This window comes from Salminus brasiliensis, chromosome 8 (genome assembly GCF_030463535.1).
Source record: "Salminus brasiliensis chromosome 8, fSalBra1.hap2, whole genome shotgun sequence".
NCBI lineage: Eukaryota > Metazoa > Chordata > Actinopteri > Characiformes > Bryconidae > Salminus > Salminus brasiliensis.
In genome coordinates, this window is record NC_132885.1 from 17,910,061 (window position 1) to 17,934,431 (window position 24,371).

The 24,371-nt window shown below is 38.8% G+C and overlaps 1 protein-coding gene across 1 annotated transcript in view; it reads left to right on the forward strand.

The window, feature by feature from the left end:
- The window catches only part of neb (nebulin), a 58,046-nt gene continuing 33,675 nt past the window's right edge, over positions 1-24,371 (forward strand). The window contains exons 1-56 of the mRNA XM_072685125.1: positions 1-45; positions 3,500-3,571; positions 4,442-4,558; positions 5,392-5,499; positions 5,651-5,755; positions 5,904-6,008; positions 6,114-6,218; positions 6,597-6,701; positions 7,039-7,143; positions 7,309-7,416; positions 8,038-8,154; positions 8,647-8,748; positions 8,849-8,956; positions 9,063-9,167; positions 9,274-9,372; positions 10,316-10,420; positions 10,596-10,703; positions 10,825-10,938; positions 11,027-11,224; positions 11,469-11,576; positions 12,645-12,743; positions 12,990-13,094; positions 13,189-13,296; positions 13,382-13,693; positions 13,814-14,020; positions 14,123-14,227; positions 14,333-14,440; positions 14,542-14,853; positions 14,939-15,145; positions 15,246-15,350; positions 15,534-15,641; positions 15,771-16,082; positions 16,215-16,421; positions 16,505-16,609; positions 16,923-17,030; positions 17,130-17,441; positions 17,533-17,739; positions 17,854-17,958; positions 18,042-18,149; positions 18,246-18,557; positions 18,695-18,901; positions 19,887-19,991; positions 20,102-20,209; positions 20,315-20,626; positions 20,724-20,927; positions 21,022-21,126; positions 21,357-21,464; positions 21,547-21,858; positions 22,010-22,213; positions 22,308-22,412; positions 22,558-22,665; positions 22,829-23,140; positions 23,228-23,431; positions 23,557-23,661; positions 23,760-23,867; positions 23,984-24,295. Of these exons, the coding sequence (XP_072541226.1) occupies positions 1-45; positions 3,500-3,571; positions 4,442-4,558; positions 5,392-5,499; positions 5,651-5,755; positions 5,904-6,008; positions 6,114-6,218; positions 6,597-6,701; positions 7,039-7,143; positions 7,309-7,416; positions 8,038-8,154; positions 8,647-8,748; positions 8,849-8,956; positions 9,063-9,167; positions 9,274-9,372; positions 10,316-10,420; positions 10,596-10,703; positions 10,825-10,938; positions 11,027-11,224; positions 11,469-11,576; positions 12,645-12,743; positions 12,990-13,094; positions 13,189-13,296; positions 13,382-13,693; positions 13,814-14,020; positions 14,123-14,227; positions 14,333-14,440; positions 14,542-14,853; positions 14,939-15,145; positions 15,246-15,350; positions 15,534-15,641; positions 15,771-16,082; positions 16,215-16,421; positions 16,505-16,609; positions 16,923-17,030; positions 17,130-17,441; positions 17,533-17,739; positions 17,854-17,958; positions 18,042-18,149; positions 18,246-18,557; positions 18,695-18,901; positions 19,887-19,991; positions 20,102-20,209; positions 20,315-20,626; positions 20,724-20,927; positions 21,022-21,126; positions 21,357-21,464; positions 21,547-21,858; positions 22,010-22,213; positions 22,308-22,412; positions 22,558-22,665; positions 22,829-23,140; positions 23,228-23,431; positions 23,557-23,661; positions 23,760-23,867; positions 23,984-24,295 (8,610 nt within the window). The remainder of the gene's footprint in view (positions 46-3,499; positions 3,572-4,441; positions 4,559-5,391; positions 5,500-5,650; positions 5,756-5,903; positions 6,009-6,113; positions 6,219-6,596; positions 6,702-7,038; positions 7,144-7,308; positions 7,417-8,037; positions 8,155-8,646; positions 8,749-8,848; positions 8,957-9,062; positions 9,168-9,273; positions 9,373-10,315; positions 10,421-10,595; positions 10,704-10,824; positions 10,939-11,026; positions 11,225-11,468; positions 11,577-12,644; positions 12,744-12,989; positions 13,095-13,188; positions 13,297-13,381; positions 13,694-13,813; positions 14,021-14,122; positions 14,228-14,332; positions 14,441-14,541; positions 14,854-14,938; positions 15,146-15,245; positions 15,351-15,533; positions 15,642-15,770; positions 16,083-16,214; positions 16,422-16,504; positions 16,610-16,922; positions 17,031-17,129; positions 17,442-17,532; positions 17,740-17,853; positions 17,959-18,041; positions 18,150-18,245; positions 18,558-18,694; positions 18,902-19,886; positions 19,992-20,101; positions 20,210-20,314; positions 20,627-20,723; positions 20,928-21,021; positions 21,127-21,356; positions 21,465-21,546; positions 21,859-22,009; positions 22,214-22,307; positions 22,413-22,557; positions 22,666-22,828; positions 23,141-23,227; positions 23,432-23,556; positions 23,662-23,759; positions 23,868-23,983; positions 24,296-24,371) is intronic.

Consider the following 24,371-nt stretch of genomic DNA (forward strand, 5'->3'; position numbering starts at 1 on the left):
ATGATGGATGCAGATGACTTTGAGGACGAGTATGAGGAAGAAGAGGTAAGATACAACCTCTCACAATGTTGAACTGATGAGCTATACTTATAAAATCAATCCAGCAGCTACATGTTCCACTCCCAGATGTAGTTTTTTCTTGCCCACTTCAAGTTTCAGACTCGTTATCTTAGTGTCACTCAGGCCACATACATTTTCAAGCCCTATGAATAGTGAATTCCAATACCACCACAGTCAGCAGTTCAGTCTCAGCTTCCCCCGGCATCTATGACTAGCAGTGGGTCCCATTTCAGATGACCCTCCTCCCTGTAAGATGTAGGGTCTCAGCACCACCCAGTAGTGCAGTAAATAACCCACATGTAAAATGTCTTCCATTTACATATCCCCAGCTCTATATATAATATATATTTATATTGAGTCTTTATTTATTCTTCAGAATGAGCAGTAATCAATGATTGCGGAAGCACCTGCAATATGTCATTATGGTGGTTATGTGTAAAACATAGGAATCATAATGTATGGTTATGTCTGTGATGTTATTGTTGGTATCTGATGGTTATTGTTGATGATGTGCCAAGTTGGAATCATTTTTGGAAATGAGCCTGAATGGAAGTAACCATTGTTAGATATGATATTCTCACGCTTGCTGTGGAACCTTTATACTAACAGTGGGATTACGTTCTGTTCAGCATGGTAAGACCCCCCTGCAAGCTTCATTCAGAGCTACTGTTGCTGTTTCTTTACATATCGCCAGTCACTGTGTGAAAACTTTGCTCCAGGTCTGTAACAGCAGGTTCCCCATCCTCAGAGGACGCTTACCTGCTATTTTTGTTCAGTTTCTCCTGATATAATGCAGCCTTTCAGATCTGATGTAGTTCCTCGTGAAGCTTCCAGGGACTCTTGCTCAAGTACTTGTATACTTTTGCTGCTGCTGTATTTTTGTCTTACTGTAGGCTATTTATGGACAGTATTCAATGCAAGAGTGAAAGCAGAAGGTGGATACTTTAATTCTTTATTTCCAAGTGAAATACAATTAAAGTTGGCCTTGTATGTTTGACCCAATTTCTGCTGTAGATATCTTACAGAGAATTACAGTCTGATTAATAAGTTCAATTGGATGTTTGTCTTTGTTTTACAACATATTTTGGATTCCTCTGTAACATATCAACCAGGAATTGTTGAACTGCCATCTTTAATATTGGAAGATGGTAATCCGTATACACTCTGGTTTCACCATTTATCTACACTCAAGTTTAAAAGACATGGCTTCTTTCATCAGATGTATGGAATGTAAGAGCTACACTGGGCCTTATTGTCTCTTGTTTATTATTTAATTACAGCAGACTTCGTAACGTTAAAGCGGAATGTATATGTAGACGGTTGCATTTGCAGATGAGTAGGTGAATACAATTATTTTAAGTCTGTGAGTCCTTTTCACCATTAGGGGAAGGTTTCAGCTTTGCAAGGGGTCGTTTCAGTAGCAGATACAAATATAGAAGCGTACATCTGCGGTAGACTTGCAGGGAGGCAAATGAGACGAGCCGCACTGTAAATCATACTCATGTAGTTGTGTAGCCATTAACGTCACACTGAGTGAATGCTATGGGGAGGGGATCTCATGGAAAAAGACACCTGCAAGGGGCAGAGAGGTCAAAACTATGGTAAAAACATGGGTAGAAAGGTGAGGTGAGAGGTTGCAGGGTTTTCGAAACTGCCTTTTGTGTCTCTACAATCCCATAGGTCTGAATGAAGAAGCCTTTTCATCCTGTGTGCTTTTTCCAGCTCTGGTTGCATATGTAGCTATTTTAGAATAGATAGGTGGTAGACAGGAAAATGATAGTTAGGGTAGCCATGAGAATATGTCATATTTTGGAAACTGATCAGTGTATAATTAATAACTAAAAATGTATTTATATTTAGAGTCGCATATAATAGTTACAGGCAAATGATGTCACCCAGAGGTCAACGAGATGGCTGTCTTAATAGATAGACTTTGAGCGTTTCACAGACTGGAGAGTGAAGAGTCAGAGATATATTCATTGTAAAATGTCCAGTGCTATGCTAAGTCGTGTGTAGGGTGTACTGGAATCTGTTCTCTGACCCACTGTTTCTGTTTGTCACCATGACTATAACTTTAGCCACACACAATAATAGACATGAGTTCATCTATGTACTTAGAGGTTCTCTGCGTTTGACAGGCAGAAGGCTCAGTCAGTCAAAGCAGTCTATTATAGAGAGGTGTCGTTTTCTCAGCTACAGAGAACAACCCAATTGACAGATGTTCATTTAGCCTTCCCTAAACAGTTCTCCTCAGAGACAATAGGCTGACATTGTTATTGTAATTAGATTTATAATGAATTGTGAGCGCTGATGTCATGAGCCTTAGCATTTTCACCTCACTGTCATACAGATATGACAAAGAACATCCCTTTTCTTAGATGTGTGAAAAAAATGAGAATTCTGGGCTGAAAGCAATATTTGATATTTTGCATGTATAGGTAATGTTGTACACTCCTACAATTAAATGAAATCAAAGAAAACAATTAAATTGTGATTAAAGTGTAGGCTTTCAGATTGTTAACATAGTCCCGCCATTTCCACAGGCTTAAAAGTAATTGGACAGTTGACTGATATAAAAGTTAATATGGAAAGTTTATACAAAAATGATAGTCCCCTCATAATTTCATAACAAATAAAATATCTAGAGTTCATAAGAACCTAAAAGATTAATTTTAAATAATTTACATTTGGTAGCTGTTCATGGGAGCTCTGAATATGTGATCCAAAAAGGTGATGAAGCAAATGTAGGAGGATATCATTCAGATTAAAAAATAAACCTTTTAGAGAAACCATACGAGTAGCCAAATCTACTTTTGTAAAAAGGAGGAATGCACTCAGCAACCCTAAAATGCCTAGAAGTTGACAGAAGACAACTAAGACATTAAACATTAAAAAATGACTGCCCAGTTCTCTGAAGAGAAACTTGAATTTAATTAAATTGAGCATGGAGAAGGAAAGGAGGGGTTTGAGATACCAAGCATACCACATCATGTGTCAAACATGATGGAGGCAGTGCTATGACATGGGCATGTATGGCTGCCAATGACATTGGATGGTGCACCACAGTACATATAGCTAATGATCCAAAACATACAGAAAAATCAACCTAACAGCATAGTAAGGCAAAGATATGGGATGTTCTCTCAATCAGAGACTTGACCTCAACTCAACTACAAACTGAAGCCAGTTGCAGTGAACTGTACATCGACTGTACATTCAGACAGACAGACAGACACATAGATAGATAGATTCTTCCAAATCTAAGAATTTAGCACAGATTTTAGCACAGATTGATCAGTATATTAACCTTGCCACAAGATATGTAGGGCATTCCTGAGCTTTAAAAACCTCCAGAGCTGGAAAAGGTCTTGTGTTGTAGCTTATCCCTGGTGTCTGTGAGCTTCTTTTTGAAAGGCCAGAGTTTGTCCTATATTTGTAGTATTATGAGGAGGGTCCGACGGTCATCTCTACCACCACCACCTTCACTTCACATCAAAAACAGGTCAATGAGGTAAATGGCCTCCTTCCAGGGTGCGCTAGTGAAAGAGACATATCGCTCATACCATATTGACCATTGTTGCATGTGATGGGGGTTATTTCACTTTTTTTTACTTCTAAAGGAAAGATTATTAAGAAGCAGTTGTGGGTTATTAAACATACAATACTTGTTTAACAATTCACAGTGCAGATAAAATGTAGAATCTGATTGTTTTGTCAGTTTTGTGTTTAATAGTATGTGAGCCATAGTCCAGACTGTGATGAAATAACCCCCACCCCCTCATGCCCATCCAGAGTAGCATTAAAGGGCATGTCTTCTTGTAGCTGATATAGAAACTGATATAGGATTCCTCTCTTCTGTGTGTTTTGCCTGTGGTGTCTATTTCTGCCTCACATTAACCTGTGTGAAATAAAGCACTCAAGCTTTTATAGAGCTTGTGCATTTTGCTTGACCTATTTATTTGGTCTCATGACGCTGCTAGCCTTGTATGGGTGAATGCCTCTCAAATAACCTTTGTCTAGTTTCGCCTTTGTCTAGCTTTAGTGAAAAGGTAAAAAAGCATCAATGAACGTTGCAAAATGTGACTAACTCCAGCACTTCAGATTAACACCACATGCTTGTGTTTGCATTAGGATGATCTTATGAAAGTTAAATCCTCAAATCTTCCTTTGTTCAGTTGTTTGGAGTAAAATTTGTTAGCTTCATATTCCACCCATAAAGACACAGTAGTGTGTACTGTTGTAAGAGGAATACAGCGTTTTATTATTGAATGAATTGTTTTCAGACTTGCACGTGCCGTTATCATTTTGCAAGTTGTGAAGGATGTTCTTGCTCTCTACAGTGTCAATGTAATCCTCACTGGATCCTTTCTCTCTTCTATAGCCTGGGCCTGGGGGCCTTCCTTCACGCAGGGTCAGGAAGAAGGTTAAAGTGGACACGTCCAAATTTATGACCCCTTACCTGGCACACAGTCAGAAGATGCTTGACCAGTACAGTCATGTAAGGAAACATTAGTCATATACTGGCCCCAATTTTGTAATAATCAACCAGAAAATGTTCCAGAATACATTTCTTTTAATATACACTGGGAATCCTTCATTAAAAATACATTTTTAAAAATATATAAAAACTCGTCCCATGTTTATCAAGCTTTCTAGGCATAGAACACTGATCTAAGATTGAGCCTCATCAGTCCATGTGATCCCCAATCAGCTTTCATAAACTGAGACATATAATAAATGTGGGTATGAAATGCATATAAATGGTAGTGACCAATGTATGTAATAGAAACTAAAGTTTTAAGTGATTTAAATATTTTATTCCAGTCTAATTAATTTGTGTACACACTTTTTAGGGGCTACTTTAAAATACCCTTTATTGCCTTGTAAATTGCCAAATAATTATTCCAACCCTAATTGAAAAAGTCTTTTTCAATTAGGGTTGGAATTGAAAAAGTCAATTATAATATTACAGAAAAAATAGTTAGTACATTAAACAGTACTGTGTGTACATGTGTGGCGGCCCATTCTGGCTAGGTAGGTTTCCAGCAGCAGCATGTTTTTTTGACTTTATCAAAATAACTCAAATAATGATACTTTAATAATACTTTGTCAAATTAATGACATAGACAATTAAATTTCAGGAAAGCATTTATTTAAATAGGTCATTATTTTGACACAATATTTAATTACTCTGAAAGGCTTGACAATAACTGACAAACTGCTGCCAGAAAAAGGTTATATTATATTTTTAGATGTATGTATGTGTTAATGTGTTGTGCTGGATATGAATTAGTTTTACATGTAAATTCAACCTTTGTTATATCTTTGTAGAACAAGTACAGGGAGGCATATGAGAAGGCCAAAGGGCAGCCCTATAACATTTCTGCCGACACACCTGAAATGATACGCATCAAGAAGGCCCAGGAGCAGCTCAGTGAGGTGGGAATTAGATTCATTTATTTATTTGTTGCTCATTAATCACAGTTTAATCAGCACATCTCTCTGCAGTTTCTTTAGTTCATATTTTGATAACCTGGTGAAAAAATTTAACTGCCACTCAGTTATTACTTACCATAAAACTTCTTTCCAGGTCAAATATCGTATGGAGGGGCTGAAGGCTAAGACCGCCAGTCTCTACGATGGTGAAGCTCGTGAAGTTGCACACGTGAAGCACGTCTCTGAACTTGTCAGCAAAGTATGCACGATTGTGTCCAAGTGAACGTTACATTTGCACAGATATTTCCTTCTTTATCCGCACTAGTGAAATTTCTACTACATTGTCAATTCTACTAGTAAACCTGCACTGTCAGAAAAGCATTGCTTGTTTTTTTGTGCCTCCTCAGGTTTTGTACAGACAGAAGTGGGATGAGACTAAGGACAAGTACTTACTGCCTCCTGATGCCCCTGAGTTGGTTTTGGCTGTGAAAAATGCTGCTAATTACAGCAAGGTAGGAATGAGCCCAAGAAAGGGCTTTCAAATATTCTATACAATGGAAAAAGCTGTTTACACCTGGGTGCTTTATACCTTCTGATTAAATGTTTATCTCTTTCAGAAACAATACACAGAGGCATGGGACGAGGACAAGACCATGTACTACCCATACAGTGACAGCCCAGAGCTCCGCAGAGTAGCCAAGGCCCAGGAAGTCCTCAGTGATGTGTGTTTTTAGTTTGTAAAACAACCAGTCATGTCAGCTATGACCAGAAAAGTAAACATAGAACTATGATTTAATTTGGATTATGCAGTTTAATTAAATACCTATTTTAGGTAAAACACATTCATCATTACCTCAATTTGACTACAGTAGACTAAAGTTACACTTAAGCAATTAATTCATTTGTAATTCCGTGATGAACAATAATGTAAAAAAAAAGTTTTACTCCATTGAGTCTAACAGTGACTATTAGAGTGAACTCAAAATCTCTAGTCTGTGTTATAATCTGTGAATGTAAAGGCAATCCAGTATAAATTGAGCTATTTCTGTTGTTATACCATTTTTAAAGCTTTTGGTGACTATAATGCTCTTTCCTCACAGATCAAATATAAGAAGGGTCATGATGAACGCAAAGCTAAGTACACATCCTTGGCTGAGCCCCCAGAGGTGGAAATGGCTAAGAAAAACTTTGCTATTCGCAGTAATGTGAGTATACAAGCCAACATTAAAGTAGAAAGGGTCTGTGGTCTGCTTTTTTTTAAGGCTAAGGATTGCCAGCTATTGCTAATATTAGCTGCTTGTTCATTCCTGTGTCATATTTATAATAAGCTATATTAAACTGTTCCAGAGAAAGACTAACCAGAACAAGCTGTAGCAGGTGAGTCTGTCTGGCACCTATAAGACAGACACAGATGACTACCACCTGCCGTCTGATATTATTAGAGTGGATTAGCTGTGAGAATAGCAAACTCGACTCCAACCAGAGACAAACCTAAACCAGTGTTCTTTAACTGTGATTAATAAGAGGGAATTCTGTTTGCAGCTGAAGTATCATGAGGACTATAACAAGAACGTGAAGGGCAAGTGGTGTGAAACCCCTTACTTCGACGTTGCAGTTGGCAAGATGGTCATGGACAACATAAGTGAAGTACGTGGTGGGCACGTAGAACAAATCTGGAGAGAATCTGTTAAAGGAAATAATCATATTTTGCAACTATTTCTCTACCTTCATCATTTTTGTAAAGAGTGCATTATAAATTCAATTATTCTGCAAATTGTTTACTCACATATTATTTCCTTTCCATCCTCCCAGAAAAAATATACTGCTGCTTATGAAGACATGAAAGACCAAATTTATTTCATGCAAACAGACACTCCGACATACACTACAAACAAAAAGGCTGGTGAACACGCAAGTTCGGTGAGTTTTACGTCTTCAATTATTCTACATGTAAATAAAATTCAAAATAAAAGTGAGACTTTTATATTAGGTGCTTGTTTATTAGGCTTCAGGCACAGCATTAAGCAATGGTTGGTCTGAAAAGCAATGTAAGTTACAGTGTGGCCATTGAGAGGCCTAGGTCACCTCTTCAGTTCTCTTCTGAATCATTCCTAACTATAGAAACGGATGATATCTAAGAGCCAGCTGTGGCTAGATGCTTAAAATATTTCCCGTCCACAGCAAGAGGACATTATTAGACTGTCAGTAAAATATGCAGTTTACTCTCAGACAAAGCATAATCAGTGAAAATCCTTTTTCATCTAGGACCTGGGTGTACTTAGCCTTGCTAAAGCATTGACTATTTGAGATTTAGTAAAGAAGTAGCCTGTATTTAATGTAGTGCCTCTATCATGCTGCTCTCTTGTTTGATTTTGCTGCTGTAAAAACTGACTTTCCCTGTGGGATAAATAAAGTGATCTATCTATCTATCTATCTATCTATCTATCTAGTGGAAAACAGATTTCTCATTGCAAAAATTGAATAAACTCCTGAAAGTCATGTATTGCACATTGATATTATTGTCTGGGTCTGTGTTTTTAGGTCAAGTACAAGAAGAGCTATGAACAAACAAAAGCCACGTCAGATTACAACGTTCTCCCTGCGACAGACAACCCCCTCCTGAGACAGCTGAGATACGCTGGCACTATATTGAGCGATGTACGGTCACCTGTTAAATTTGTTAACATTTGTAATAAATTTGGCTCTCCTTTGGAGATCACACCAGAAAAATATATATGAATATATATATCTGAATATGTACCTTTACCTTTTTATAGCCTTGAAAATATAAACAGTTTTTGTCCAGCAGGTGGTGCTAATCAGTAACTGTGACCCAATGCTGCTGTACCTCATTTATGGCACGATCATTGTATGAGATTGAGACTGAAACAAAGTGCTGATGATCTTAGGTCTCGGAGCCTTGCAGTAATTACACTCTCTTATGATGGAAAGGCATAAAGTTGGAAAGTTGTGGAACTTGAGTAATTACACAGAATTGAGATTAATTGAAACTCTTTCTGTTGGAAAAATGCTCAGGAATTGATTTGTATATGATTTGTATTTCAGTAAAGCAAAAAAATGAAGCTGCACATCTGCTTTTAGATGTGATTTCACCTTCTGCTAACATTTGTCTCTTTGCTCTATTTTTAGAAAGTCTACAAAGCTAACTATGAAAAATCCAGAGGATTCAGCATCAACTACTGCGACACCCCCAAGTTCAAGATGGACAGCGTACTCAAAAAGTTTAATGATGTGAGTGTCATGTTGCTGTGTGCAGTGGTGTCAAAACACACACAGTTTTAGCTGAGTGATGGTAAGGATGTGAATAACATGCTTTTGCTTTTCTCCATAGGCACACTACAAAGAGAAGTATGAAAATGAGGTGAAGGGCCACTATATTGGCAGTTATGAGGATGTATTCACGCTTCACTGCCAGAAGGTGGAAGAGTTAAAGAGTGATGTGAGTGATATTTAGCACACAAAGAGATGTGTGTTTTTTTTTTTTACACGTTGTGCCGTTTGTACTCTCTCATCTTAATGTAAACTTGGCCTCTGATCTCTTGTAGAAAATGTATAAAGCTGATTACGACGATATGAAGACAAGATGCTACTTTCCTCAAACAATCACGCCTGAATATGAAGCAGTTAAAAAAGTGGGGCAGTGTAAAGATGTGAGTCACGCAGTACACAGCATCTTTCCTGAGGCTCTATATCAGATTCTTTCTGCCTTTTACGTCCCAACTAACTTTATTTCTCATTTCATTTCTCTCTTTATAGAACGTATATCGGCAGCATCCGGACACAGTAAAGTTCACACAAGTAACAGACTCACCTGTCCAAGTACAAGCCACCATCAACGCCAAACAGCTGAGTGATGTATGTGTCTCCTATGTCTCTCAGAATGTCCAGATCACTTTAACAAAGATAAATAGTTGATTTCTCTTAAATGGAGACGTCTGTGTTTGTTTTATTTAGAAAGCAATCAGCCTGTGTTCATTCAATCACAACTGCATACAGTAAAGAGCACAAAGCAATGTGCAGAAAATGTGTAGCTTTAATAGCATTCACATCCTAACAATGGGGGATTCCACACAGTGAATGTCTAAAATATATATTTTTAATTATTTATTTATTTACTTAATTAATTAAATGTTTTAAATTTAGTACACACAAAATACCTATTCTGACTTGAGAGCTATGTTGTTAACATCATTGCCATCTACTGGTCATCTTGTTTCTTGTTTCTCCATTTTGTATAACACAGATGATGTGACACATAGAAAAAGTAATAAAATATCTTAAGATAACTGAATAATACAGGGGAAATATTCTTAAATATTACTTAAATAAAACAGTATTTATATGAGATATATGAAGACAATACAGACTATAGAGCTGCCGTCTAATGAAAAACATGTATCTCCATTTTTGTCGCTTTTTAGTTTTCATTTGAACCCTGTAGCAGCTCCGTACACTGTGTAAATAATCCTGGATGAATGGACCAATGGAAATGCTCTAAATCACTTGATATAAACTCTTATTTTACATTGACTTCCATTCAAACTTAAGAACATGTTTACCTTCTCCTGTAAAGTCCCCATTTTGGATATACATGTTTTGATATGATTTGTTCTATGCATGATTTGTTCTATGTAGTTATGTAATAATTATCTACCCTGGAATGATTTTGAATGTGTCCTGTGGTAATTATAAATTTTTCTGTATACGTTGAAGCCCTTGATATATATAGCGTGACATTAAAATGTGTCTACAGTACTACAATTTTATTTCTTTTATCAATCTGTTATCTCTTTTTCAGTTGAACTACAAGGCGAAGTATGAAGAAGAGAAGTTCAAATGTTACCTGCCCCCAGACTATCCCTTCTTCATTCAGTCTAGAGTTAACGCTTATAACCTTAGTGATGTGAGTATTAACTGTTATAACCCACTTTTCTGGCTTTCAGCGTACATTTTATATATATTTATATTTAACTGGAATATTTTTAGTACATATAATATTTTTATTTCAAGTACATAGTAATAGAGTGTGTAATACATTAACTAATTTGCCAGTGATCTAATCTGTTCTTTGTCTGCAGACTTGTTACAAGTTTGAATGGGAAAAGACAAAAGCAAAAAAGTTTGAGGTGAAGGGTGACACTATCTCCATCCTTGCAGCCCGTGCCCATACCAACATTGCCAGTGATGTAAGTGAACAGATCTCTCATGGTTAATTCAGAATTCAGTAGTTAAATGAACATGAAGGGCATTATTTGATGTTTTGTACATTCACTTTGTGATGTTGCCTCTTGTGCCCACTTACATTAGGTGAAATACAAGAAGGACTATGAAAAGGCCAAAGGACACATGGTTGGCGCTCTCAGTATTAAAGACGACCCAAAGATTATGCACTCAGTCCATGTTGCAAAGATTCAGAGTGAGGTAAAATGACATCCTGAACGTTTCCACTACATTTGACTACATCTTGGTCTTTCAGTAAGATTATTAATCCAGACAAATGTCTCCACAGCGCGAGTATAAAAAAGACTATGAAAAACTGAAGACCAAGTACCATGCCCCACTGGACATGATGCTTGTTACATTAGCCAAGAAGTCTCAGGCTATTGCCAGCATGACCGGCTACAAAAATGTCCCCAACCGCTACCTCCTACCACCCGACAGCTTGGCACTGGACCTGGCAAAGAAAGCCAACAGCCTCCAGAGTGATGTAAGCATCCGCACTGTCCCCTCATGTACTGTAGTTACATTGAACTACAGTAGTAAGAAAGCTGTTAAAAGGATGTTTCATTGATTTCTGTTTGTGGAGGCATGCAGTGTTTTCCCAAATGTGCCTTACATGAGGATTCAGTTTGTTTTTTTACAGATAGAAACTGTTCTGTGCTAGATGTTAAGACATTTTTAAGATCATTGCAATTTGATTTACTCCTTTTTTTTTCCTTCTGCCAAAACAGAATGAGTATAAGTCAGAGTACAACAATTACACTAAGGGAAGTCCTTGGGTACCTTACGGATCGTTGGACGTTGAGAAAGCCAAGAAAGCTGGAGAGATCTTAAGCGAGGTATTTTCAAGTCTATTATTATTACTATTATTAGTATTAGTATTAGTAGTAGTAGTAATTATAATTATTACAGGTTCAAGAAAAAAAATAAAATAAATAAAAGTCAGTGTGGTTGGAGAGCTTCAGCAAATGACGCAAAAGAAGGTGTCAAAAAACAAGCCTAATCATTTATTACTTGTCTACTCCTGAACAGAGCAAGGCACTTTCACTGCCATTCAAAAGTGCAGACTAATCCATCAGTATAAAAACAGTGTTATATTTACTTATTCAAACATATTCACATATACATAGTTTTACATATGCTTTGCATAAGATTGCATAAAATGGTGACTTCTATGAAACATCTGAGATAATTTGTGAGATATTGAGAAATGAGAAATATGAGATATGTGCACAATGATGTGTAGTGATACGACTGACTCTGAAAAGATTGAGGAAGCTGTGAGAAGCTTTGAGAATGAGGTTATAATAAAATAATATTCAGAATGTATTCTAGTTTAAATTTCTATATACAAAACAAATATAGTAATATTACCAATTATTTTATAAGGTTTTGAGCAGTACAAGTCTGTCATCGAAATGCAGTATTGTGTAAAAGCTTTAGACAGCTTTACAATTACAATTAAAAAGTTCCAATAAGTGTTGATTTGCTCAGTAAAACTACATTTGATTAAAATATGTCCCTTATGGGAGTGTTGTTGTATTTATATAAAACGTCCCACACCTGGTTTGGTAAATCAACACTTTTACTTCATTTAAATCAGATGAGCTGGTAATAGAAGTGAACAAGTCCACATGCTGGCTGGAGGTGTCCAGGAGAAATCTGGAACTAAGCTTTACTCTTTAAACAACTACATTTTATTAACCTTTCTGAGGGCTCACAAGCCAGGTTTAGCACAGCAAACATGGAATTTACTGGTGTACATTTACAGTATCCAACAATATTATTGGGGGACAACTCACTTGTTTTGTGTATTAAAATGTGTGTAGATGTGGTCTTTTGGCTTTAGATGTAGTCTTTTGTTCTTTACTCATAGTGATTTATTGTTGTTTGTTGTTCTAATCTAGAAAAGGTACAGGCAGCCCCCAGACACCGTGCCATTCACTGCTATTGATGACCACCCCATCCTGCTGCAGGCTAAGGTCAACCAGGTCATTAGGAGTGATGTAAGTACATGGTGTTTAAAGTACTCCACATTGTGTCTTTGATCGTACACTATGGCACGCAGCATTAGTATATAATGTGCAGAACCCCATTTCAAACAGATTGTCTTTAAATATAGTTAAAATGTAATTTTGATGGTTGAACTAATCCTACTGTTGTTTTAAGATCTCTAAGTCTTTATTAGGTGCTTGTGTTCTGTCCTTTGGCTTGTGTGTTGTAAATTAATCAGTGTGTTTTGTTCTTTGTAGCTGCATTACAAGAAAGGTCTCGAGGAGGTCCATCAAAAATACTCTTTGCCTCCTGATGTCCCACAGTTCCTCCAGGCCAAGTGCAATGCCTACAATGTCAGCAATGTACGTAAACAACTCTTGGAAAAATCTCATCTACATGTTTATGAATCTGAGAACTTTTCTTATGACGTTAACTGCATTTTGATTTGATTCGCAGAAATATTACAAGGTTGGATGGGAAGATATAATTTCAAAGGGTTATGATTTGAAACCCGATGCTATCTCTGTCCGTGCAGCCAAGGCAGCAAGGCATGCAGCCAGTGATGTAAGTGCCCATCTTGCACATTCTAGACACTATTAAAAAGCTAATGAAAGAGTAAAACATCCATTTTCATGTATTATATCTTTAGGTCCAGTACAAGAAAGCGTATATCAAGGCTAGAGGCCACCATGTTGGCTTCCGTAGTCTTCAGGACGACCCGCTGCTGGTGCACTACATGCATGTTGCTAAGATCCAGAGTGACAAGAACTACAAGAAGGACTATCACAAGGCTAAGCTGAAGTACCACACCCCTGTGGACATGTTGAGTGTTGCACATGCTAAGCATGCATCTACAGTTCAGACGTTTGCAGGTTACAAGCAGCCTATCCATCATTACACCCTTCTTCCCGATGCCATGCACCTGCAGTTGGCCCGTACAATGAACGACATTTCTAGTGACGTAAGTTATTCCTCATACCATATTTGGAATTTCCATTGACTGAAGCTGATTTAAGGTATAGATTATACCTAACCTACCTCACCTAGCTCACACATGCTTTATCATGTTCTTGTTTATTAGTACAACTACAAGTTGGACTACGAAAGCTCTGTAAAAGGCATTGGCTGGGTGCCTATTGGCTCGTTGGATGTGGAGAAAGCTAAGACCGCTGCCCGTGCTCTCAACGAGAAGAACTACAGACAGCACCCAGATACCATCAAGTTCACCAGCGTCTCAGACACCCCAGTTATGGAGCAGGCGAAACTGAATGCACAGCAGCTAAGCGATGTGTGTACCAGATGCAAAAAATTTTTACTGCTCCTTTGAAGTCGTACATGTATTTAACAGTGAATATTATTACTGAACATTACTTGGTCCTTGTTTTTCCAGAGACTGTACAAAGCCAGTGGAGAAAAGTTCATGCATACCTACCATCTGCCCGCTGATACACCAGAGCTTCTGCAAGCCAAGTTTAATTCTGTTAATGTTAGCAAGGTAGGAGCACAGACGATTCTGAATCTGAAAAATGAAGCTTCAATTCAGTTTACAAACTTGTTTTCGACTCATCTAAACAGCCAAACGTCTGTGTCGTTTTTGCAGACATACTACACATATGCGCACAAGCAGGATCTTCTGAAGGGACACCAGATGAAGCAGGATGCAATTCCAGTCCTCGCTGCCAAGTCTTCACGGGATATTGCCAGTGATGTCAGTATTTACATCTTTTATTTTACATGGATTTTTAAGATCTTCAAAAAAGTGGTGCAGCGTTGGGGTTTTTTCATTTAAAAGGGTGTTTCTGTTTACAGTACAAGTATAAGCTGGCATACCAGAAGGCTAAAGGCCACCACGTTGGCTTCCGTAGTCTTCAGGACGACCCACTGCTGGTGCACTACATGCATGTGGCTAAGCTGCAGAGTGACAGGAACTACAAGAAGGACTATCACAAGGCTAAACTGAAGTACCACACCCCTGTGGACATGTTGAGTGTTGCACAGGCTAAGCATGCTTCCGCAGTTCAGACGTTTGCAGGTTACAAAAAACCCCTCCATCACTACACCCTGCTCCCTGATGCCATGCATATTGAGCTTGCTCGCACAATGATGGAAATTCAGAGTGATGTGAGTCAAACTTACACATCATCACAGTACCTAATTTCATCAAATGTAAGAGCTTGTCTCATGGACCTGACGCTTATCTTTACAGAATGCCTACAAGTCTGAATATAACAACGTCTATAAGGGCGCAGGCTGGGTTCCTATTGGTTCTATTGACGTTGAGAAAGCCAAGACTGCCAAAGCTGCTCTTGATGAAAAGTCCTACAGAACCCACCCTAGCACTTTGAAGTTCACCAGTCTGACAGACCAGATGAACATGGTCCTAGCCATGAATAACTCTAAGCATACCAATCCTGTAAGTAATCATTAAATGTGTACTGGTGTAATGCAGTGGTTGCATTAATCTTAAAAGCGCCTATTCTCCAACCATTTTGCTTTTATTTTCTCCATAATAGGCTGCTTATAAAGCTTCTGGAGAGAAATTCATGCACACCTACCACTTGCCAGCAGACAGCCCACAGTTCCTGCAGGCCAAGTATAATGCCCAGACTGTTAGTGAGGTAAGTCACATGATGCAGAGGGTCTTAGTTCTGATGCTTTAGGCTGATGTTTTGTGTACTTTATTATTATGCAAAGATATTCTGTAGGAAACATTTGTAAACTAAAACTGGAAGTAAGGAAAGAGATTGATTTACAATATTGGCTTTTGAATGTTAATTGGTCATCGTTCCTCCTTTTCACAGACACACTATAAATCCCAGTGGATTGCAGACATTGCCAAAGGATATGACATGAAAGCTGATGCTATTCCTATAGTTGCTGCCAAACATGGAAGACACATTGCTAGCAACGTAAGTAATTACAAAGCCGTTCTTATCTTCAATTTCATCTTTAGTTTTCTACAAATAATAGAACCTGTTTGTTTTTAAAGCTGCATTTTTTATTATTTATTGCTGCTATTTATGCTACTTTGTTCACAGTTCCAGTACAAGAAAGACTACGAGAAGGCGAGAGGCCACCATGTTGGCTTCCGTAGTATTCAGGATGACCCGCTGCTGGTGCATTACATGCAGGTGGCTAAGCTGCAGAGTGACAGGAACTACAAGAAGGACTATCACAAGGCTAAGCTGAAGTACCACACCCCTGTGGACATGTTGAGTGTTGTGCAGGCCAAGCATGCTTCCACAGTTCAGACAAATACAGGCTACAAAAAACCCCTCCATCACTACACCCTGCTCCCTGATGCCATGCAACTGGAGTTAGCTCGCTCCATGAACGCCAGTTCTAGTGATGTGAGTCAAGTTTATGTCCTTTATTGGCATAGTGCAGCATGTGCAACATATGAATTCATGAAAGCTCAATAACTGTTGTTCATGTACAAAACCGGCACAATATATTAATAATAATGATTATAATATTTCCAGGTTGAGTACAAGAGTGATTACAATGCATCTCTGAAAGGAATGGGATGGGTGCCCATCGGTTCACTGTCAGTGGAGACTGCAAAGGTTGGAGGCCAGATACTGAGTGAGAAGAAGTACCGCTCTCACCCCTCCAAATATACCTTCACCAAGCTCATGGACTCCATGGACCTGACCCTAGCTTCTGCCAACAACCAGATCATGAACAAGGTTAGTTTGAGTTTTGGGTTTAACTGTAGGAGCTAATAATCTGTAACACCTCAGTAACATGTTTTTCATCTGTTTCATTGCAGCAAGCATATACTGCTGCATGGAACCAGGACAAACTCAAAGTACATGTGATGCCTGACAACCCTGAAATCCTCCTTGCCAAGGCCAATGCATTGAATATGAGCCAGGTGAGATTGTATTGTGATTGTTTTAGGTAAAGAATGTTTGATAACAGCCTGTTCTGTTCCTAAAATGGTGATGTGAGCCACAAATGGTGATTTTGTTTTCAAGTATGCTAATATTTGATTGTAATTATCTTCTTTTTTGAACTATATATAGTCATGGTCTGATGTTTTCCTTACTTAACCCCCTGAAAACTAAAACATTTTTCATTATAATAGATTAGATAGGAATCCATGTGGTAATTTACATTAGAAAAGTGCTTTGTCAAATACAATTGTATGTAAGTATTTTTATACACAATTTCCTGTGCATTTTCAGAAACTCTACAAAGCTGGCCTTGAGGAAATGAACAAGAAGGGTTATAACCTCAAATCAGATGCTATTTCAATCCTGGCTGCCAAAGCTGGAAGGAATATAGCCAGTAATGTATGTTCACCAGCTATTCTCTTCTTTTTGCACAAAACATTAGTGAATGATATAAATATCTGTGTTACTAATGAAGCCATTGTTCTGTCATTGTTGCAGTATAAGTACAAGCTGGCTTATGAGAAGGCTAAAGGCCACCACGTTGGCTTCCGTAGTATTCAGGATGACCCGCTGCTGGTACACTACATGCAGGTGGCTAAGCTGCAGAGTGACAGGAACTACAAGAAGGACTATCACAAGGCTAAGCTGAAGTACCACACCCCTGTGGACATGTTGAGTGTTGTGCAGGCTAAGCATGCTTCCGCAGTTCAGACGTTTGCAGGTTACAAAAAACCCCTCCATCACTACACCCTGCTCCCTGATGCCATGCAACTGGAGTTAGCTCGCTCCATGAACGCCAGTTCTAGTGATGTGAGTCAACTTCATGTCCTTTATTATTGCCAGTGTGCAGTATGTGAAATGGAGTAATCTTCATAACCGTTGTTCATGACCATATTTCCAGGTTGAGTACAAGAGTGATTACAATGCATCTCTGAAAGGAATGGGATGGGTGCCCATCGGTTCATTGTCAGTGGAGACTGCAAAGGTTGGAGGCCAGATACTGAGTGAGAAGAAGTACCGCTCTCACCCCTCCAAATACACCTTCACCAAGCTCATGGACTCCATGGACCTGACCCTAGCTGCTGCCAACAACCAGATCATGAACAAGGTGACCAGCTCTACTGAACAAAATGGGCACCTATGTATTTATTTATGTATGTATTTATTAATTTATTTATTTTTGGACTAACAAGCTGTCTATGTTGCATGTTTTCAAATGCAGCAAGCGTATACAGCTGCTTGGGACAAGGACAAGCTGAAGATCCACATTATGCCAGACAGTCCAGAGATTCTTCTGGCAAAGGCCAATTCCATCATAACAAGTGAGGTAGGTCCAAATCGTTTTACCATCCTTTCAGACATACTACAGCAAACCCTGAGTTCTGAGGTTAAAGCTGGTTCTCATTTCAGAAAGCCTACAAAGCTGGAATGGAAGCTGCAAAGAAGAAGGGTTATGATCTCAGAGCAGATGCCATATCTGTGGTTGCTGCCAAATCTTCCACGCGCATTGCCAGTGATGTGAGCCCCTTTAACAACGTCATTGTCAGTCAATGTCTGAAAAACATATTAAAACATATTTTTTACTTTGTATGTTGTGTGTGTTACATTTTACAGTACAAGTATAAACTGGAGTATGTAAAGGCTAGAGGCCACCACGTTGGCTTCCGTAGCATTAAGGACGATCCATTGCTGGTACACTACATGGAGGTGGCAAAGATACAGAGTGACAGGAATTACAAGAAGGACTACCACAAGTCTAAGCTGAAGTACCACACCCCTGTGGACATGTTGAGTGTTGTTCAGGCCAAGCATGCTTCCGCAGTACAGACCTATGCTGGATACAGACAGCACATTGGTCACTACAAAGTTCTGCCTGATGCTATGAACCTGGAACTGGCTCGCAACATGCAGATGATTGCTAGTGATGTGAGTTAGTTCAGTTTTTTTAAGAAATCTAATATTGTTTGTTAAAAATACACTGGGTAAGATTTCAGGTAAATGCAATAATTTACAAATTCAGTTCAGACTAATTCAGCACATTGTTTTTTTGTCTCTCTTTACAGAACATTTATAAGAGTGATTACAATAACTACATGAAAGGAGTGGGATGGGTTCCCATTGGTTCACTGGATGTGGAGAAAGCAAAGACAGCCAGTCGGATAGGCAGTGAAAAACTCTACCGCACACATCCCAGCAACTATAAGTTCACCAAAGAAATGTCTTCCATGGACCTGGTTCTTGCTGCAGCCAATAATCAAATCAATAACAAGGTAATTCCCCCTTCCAGTTTGACTCCAACAGACTTTTACTTTGGTACTTTGCTCACTCCTTTGTATGTGATTTCCTTGCTTGTTTTGTAGTCTAGAAAGACAGTTCTGGTTTGAAATTTTACAATGGGAATCAAAAACACATTTTCTAGTGGACACTATTCATGGACAGTTATCCTAGCATCATATTAGCATCAGACAGTGTTTATCGTTTTTACCTATTTCAAACATGCAAAACGTTTTACATTTATATTCCAAGTGACCCTGTTTGTGTTTTCCCATTTTGATTTTTGACAGTTTTCCTTTTTTGTAACAAATTTTGTTTTTCATGTTTGAGTGTGCTCATATGGGAGCCTTACACACTCAACACATGCCCACCCAACAACACACAAGACCTGACAAAGACTGAAAGAAACACTGGGCTACTTATACTGATTCAAACAGGCAGGGGATCTGACAGGGATAATAAGGACCAAGAACACCTGCAAACATTAAAGTTAGTGGTGAAACTGGTGGAGACATGGATGCAAACATAAACACAAAGCCATGTGCTAATAGCAGCCCACTGCCCTGCACATTTTAATGCTTTTCCTGCTTTACCACACCTACTTTTACTCACAAATGGGCTGTTAATGAGCTGATTAGTTGGATCAGGTGTGTTGGGAGCAGGGAAAACACTAAAAAGTACAGGGCGGTGGGCTTCCAGGACCAGGGTTCAGAAATTCTGGCTTATGACAATGGCTTAGAGCAAACAAAAGCACTAAATATGAGGACAGGGTGGCAAAAGAACAGAGAACAAGGTGAGACTGGGCAGAGTCTGACATCCTGAGAGTTTCCCATCGACACGTCAAAGTGTTTTGCTTCTAAACTGCTATTTGGTCTGTTTATGTTGATGGCGTTATTATGACTGCATTATTTTATGTGTTTTGTATAACATGATTTTATTGTACTTGTATAAAAAAAACATATCAACTTATTTCCTTCACAGAAAAGCTATACTGATGCCTGGGAGAAGGATAAAACATCCATCCACATCATGCCAGATGCGATGGAAGTGACTCTTGCGCGTCAGAATAAAGTGAACTACAGTGAGGTTAGTAATCCCAAAAATGTATCCATTTGCTTGCTCGTCCAGTGTGTTTGTATTTGTGATAAGATGAGGTTGATGGTATTTATTGTTTTGTTTGGTGTTTTTCTTTATAGAAATTATATAAGCTTGCCAATGAACTGGCAAAGAAGAAAGGCTATGACATGCGTGCTGATTCTATTTCAATTAAAGCAGCCAAGGCATCCACAGCCATTGCCAGTGATGTAAGTTCTTTAGCTTTAATTAAAACAGTAAATGATTTCCATGAATACTTGGATGTCAATTTGAATGTTCGCTGAATGATTGAAACAACCCTTTATATTTGGTAGTACAAGTACAAGGCTGGATATCGTAAGCAAGTCGGTCACCATATTGGAGCTCTAAGTATCAAGGATGACCCACTGCTCATGCTGGCCTTGAACTCAGCTAGGATTGCTAGTGATGCCCTGTACAAGAAGGACTTCAACAAATCCAAGACCAAGTTCCACCTCCCAGTGGACATGCTGGCATTCGAGCTGGCAAAGAAGAATCAGGTCCAAGTCAATGATGCCAATTACAGAACCTACCTGCACAACTGGACCTGCCTCCCAGACTCCAATGATGTTGTCCAGGCCAGACAGGTCTATGACATCCAGAGTGACGTAAGTTTTTCATTCAGAATTCTCTTTTTTCCCTTATATCTACCTGTTCATTCTGTTGATTTTATTTAATGGGTGTTGTGTTACCTTTATTTCACAGGCTGTGTACAAGGCTGATCTGAAATGGCTGCAAGGCCTGGGATGGGTCCCCATTGGGTCACTTGATGTAGAGAAAGTGAAGAAAGCTGGACAAGTTCTCAGTGAGAAACTTTATCGCCAACATCCAAGCAACTTCAAGTTTACATGCTCAACCCAAGACATGGGATTGGTCTTGGCTAAAGCCAATGCAGACATCATGAACAAGGTGATTGGTATTCCCGACATTAAGCCCACATGTGATATTATTTTTTAAATCTAAAAACAGTATTTAATGTATTCTGTTAAACACATTCTTACAGAAAACATATGTCCAAGCTTGGGAGGATGAGAAGACCAAGATCCATTTGATGCCAGATGCAATGGAAGTGGCTCTTGCAAGACAGAATAAGGTCATTTACAGTGAGGTCAGTTACTATGATTATTATTGTACATTTACTCTTTAAAACTGTTTTTCCATATATAGCAGTTTCCATGTAAGAATGTATGAGATTTGAGACAAATATTCATTCATGGTTATACTCAAAATAAGGCCAATGCTTGTTTGGTAATATGAAATATTGCTGTAATGTCCGAGTGTTCCAAAACTGCATTTTTGTGATTGAATCGATTTAGTAATTTCATTGTATTTTTCCAGAAACAATACAAACTTGCCAATGAACTGGCGAAGAAGAAAGGATATGACCTACGCAATGATGCCATTTCCATTATTGCTGCGAAAGCTTCCAGAAACATTGCCAGTGATGTAAGTATTGTAAATTACACTGATATCCCTTAATGTGCTTAAGATTTTTCAGGTAACCTGAACTGATTTGCATTCTTTATAGTACAAGTACAAGGCTGGATATCGTAAGCAAGTCGGTCACCACATTGGAGCCCTGAGTATCAAGGATGACCCACTGCTCATGCTGGCCTTGAACTCAGCTAGGATTGCTAGTGATGCCCTGTACAGGAAGGACTTCAACAAATCCAAGACCAAGTTCCACCTCCCAGTGGACATGCTGGCATTCGAGCTGGCAAAGAAGAATCAGATCCAAGTCAATGATGCCAATTACAGAACCTACCTGCACAACTGGACCTGCCTCCCAGACTCCAACGATGTCGTCCAGGCCAGACAGGCCTATGACCTCCAGAGTGATGTAAGTTTTTCATTCAATATTGTCTTTTTGGTTCCTTATATCTATATGTTCAATTGTTTTTATTTTATTAAGGGTCATTCATGTATATCGTCTGATTCCATATTTACTGTGCTGTTCATTAAATTAACTTTCTGTTACCTTTATTTCACAGGCTGTGTACAAGGCTGATCTGAAATGGCTGCAAGGCCTGGGATGGGTCCCCATTGGGTCACTTGATGTAGAGAAAGTGAAGAAAGCTGGACAGGTTCTCAGTGAGAAACTTTATCGCCAACATCCAAGCAACTTCAATTTCACATGCTCAACCCAAGATATGGGATTGGTCTTGGCTAAAGCCAATGCAGACATCATGAACAAGGTGATTGGTATTCCGACATAAAGCCGACATGTGATATTATTTTTCAAATATAAAAAACAGTATTTAATGTATTGTGTTAAATACATTCCTACAGAAAACATATGTCCAAGCTTGGGAGGATGAGAAGACCAAGATCCATGTAATGCCTGATGCAATGGAAGTGATCCATGCAAAACAGAACAAGGTCAACTACAGTGAGGTGAGTCATTCATGGATTATGCTGCACTTAGCTGCTGAAAAAATGTCCATCATGAACAGTTGATATCTATTGATGTGCCAGAATAATAACTCTATTCAGGTCTGGAGGGTGCATAATACTGTGTTTCTCATAAATGTTCTCTCAGAAATTATACAAGCTTGCTAATGAGGAGGCCAAGAAGAAGGGCTATGATTTGCGAAATGATGCTATTTCTATCAAAGCAGCCAAGGCCTCCAGAGATATCATCAGCGATGTAAGTATTTCTTTCTTACATCAGTATGTTTCCACAGTTTTTTTCTGTACCATCTGTCATTTTGTGTGGAAAAAAACATTTAAGGAAAAGGTGACTGACACTGTTAAATCACAGTTTGAGAATTTAGTTACTTTCTATAATGTTTTGACCTTTTTCACTGTAGTACAAGTACAAGGCTGGATATCGTAAGCAAGTCGGTCACCACATTGGAGCCCTGAGTATCAAGGATGACCCACTGCTCGTGCTGGCCTTGAACTCAGCTAGGATTGCTAGTGATGCCCTGTACAAGAAGGACTTCAACAAATCCAAGACCAAGTTCCACCTCCCAGTGGACATGCTGGCATTCGAGCTGGCAAAGAAGAATCAGATCCAAGTCAATGATGCCAATTACAGAACCTACCTGCACAACTGGACCTGCCTCCCAGACTCCAACGATGTTGTCCAGGCCAGACAGACTTATGACCTCCAGAGTGATGTAAGTATTTAAGTAATTAAGTCAGTCTGAAACTTTGTGAAGTACTTTCATTTATTAACAATTCTTCCTGCTTGTGTGTTTGATCAGGCTGTGTACAAGGCTGATCTGAAATGGCTGCAAGGCCTGGGATGGGTCCCCATTGGTTCACTTGATGTAGAGAAAGTGAAGAAAGCTGGACAGGTTCTCAGTGAAAAACTATATCGCCAACACCCAAGCAACTTCAAGTTCACATGCTCAACCCAAGACATGGGATTGGTCTTGTCCAAAGCCAATGCAGACATCATGAACAAGGTATTGTTTCAAGAAGTATTATTTAGTGTTATAAAATATTTGTGCCTGCTGGTTTCTATTTAATTACACTCCTGTTTTGAAATTTGGTTTGAATGTTTTTAAATGCACATGTTTTTACACTTCAGAAAAATTACATCTCAGCTTGGGAGAGTGATAAGACTAAGATTCACATGATGCCAGACACATTGGAGGTGGTTCTTGCCAGACAGAACAAGATTAATTACAGTGAGGTAAGTTTCAAACATGGTTTCAGTAGGTTGATTATTTATTCTGGCTTCTACTGATTTAGGTGACATGATTTCTTTCTAACTTCTACTTTCTTTTCTAGAAACAATACAAACTTGCTAATGAAGTGGCTAAGAAAAAGGGCTATGACCTGCGTGGTGATGCCATTTCTATCAAAGCCGCTAAGGCTTCCAGAGATATCGCCAGTGATGTGAGTTTTTTCCTGATATAATGGTCATGTTATATTTACATGCTGTTCAAATTAAATAAATGCTTTACATGCTGTTAAAATTAATAAATACTGCCCTGATTACCTTTCACCTGTAGTACAAGTACAAGGCTGGATATCGTAAGCAAGTCGGTCACCACATTGGAGCTCTGAGTATCAAGGATGACCCACTGCTCGTGCTGGCCTTGAACTCAGCTAGGATTGCTAGTGATGCCCTGTACAAGAAGGACTTCAACAAATCCAAGACCAAGTTTAATCTCCCAGTGGACATGCTGGCATTCGAGCTGGCAAAGAAGAATCAGGTCCAAGTCAATGATGCCAATTACAGAACCTACCTGCACAACTGGACCTGCCTCCCAGACTCCAATGATGTCGTCCAGGCCAGACAGGTCTATGACCTCCAGAGTGACGTAAGTGTATTGACATGTGTAGCAGTAATTACTCTTTTATAGTCTGTAAATTGAAACATTGGTACATACATCATGA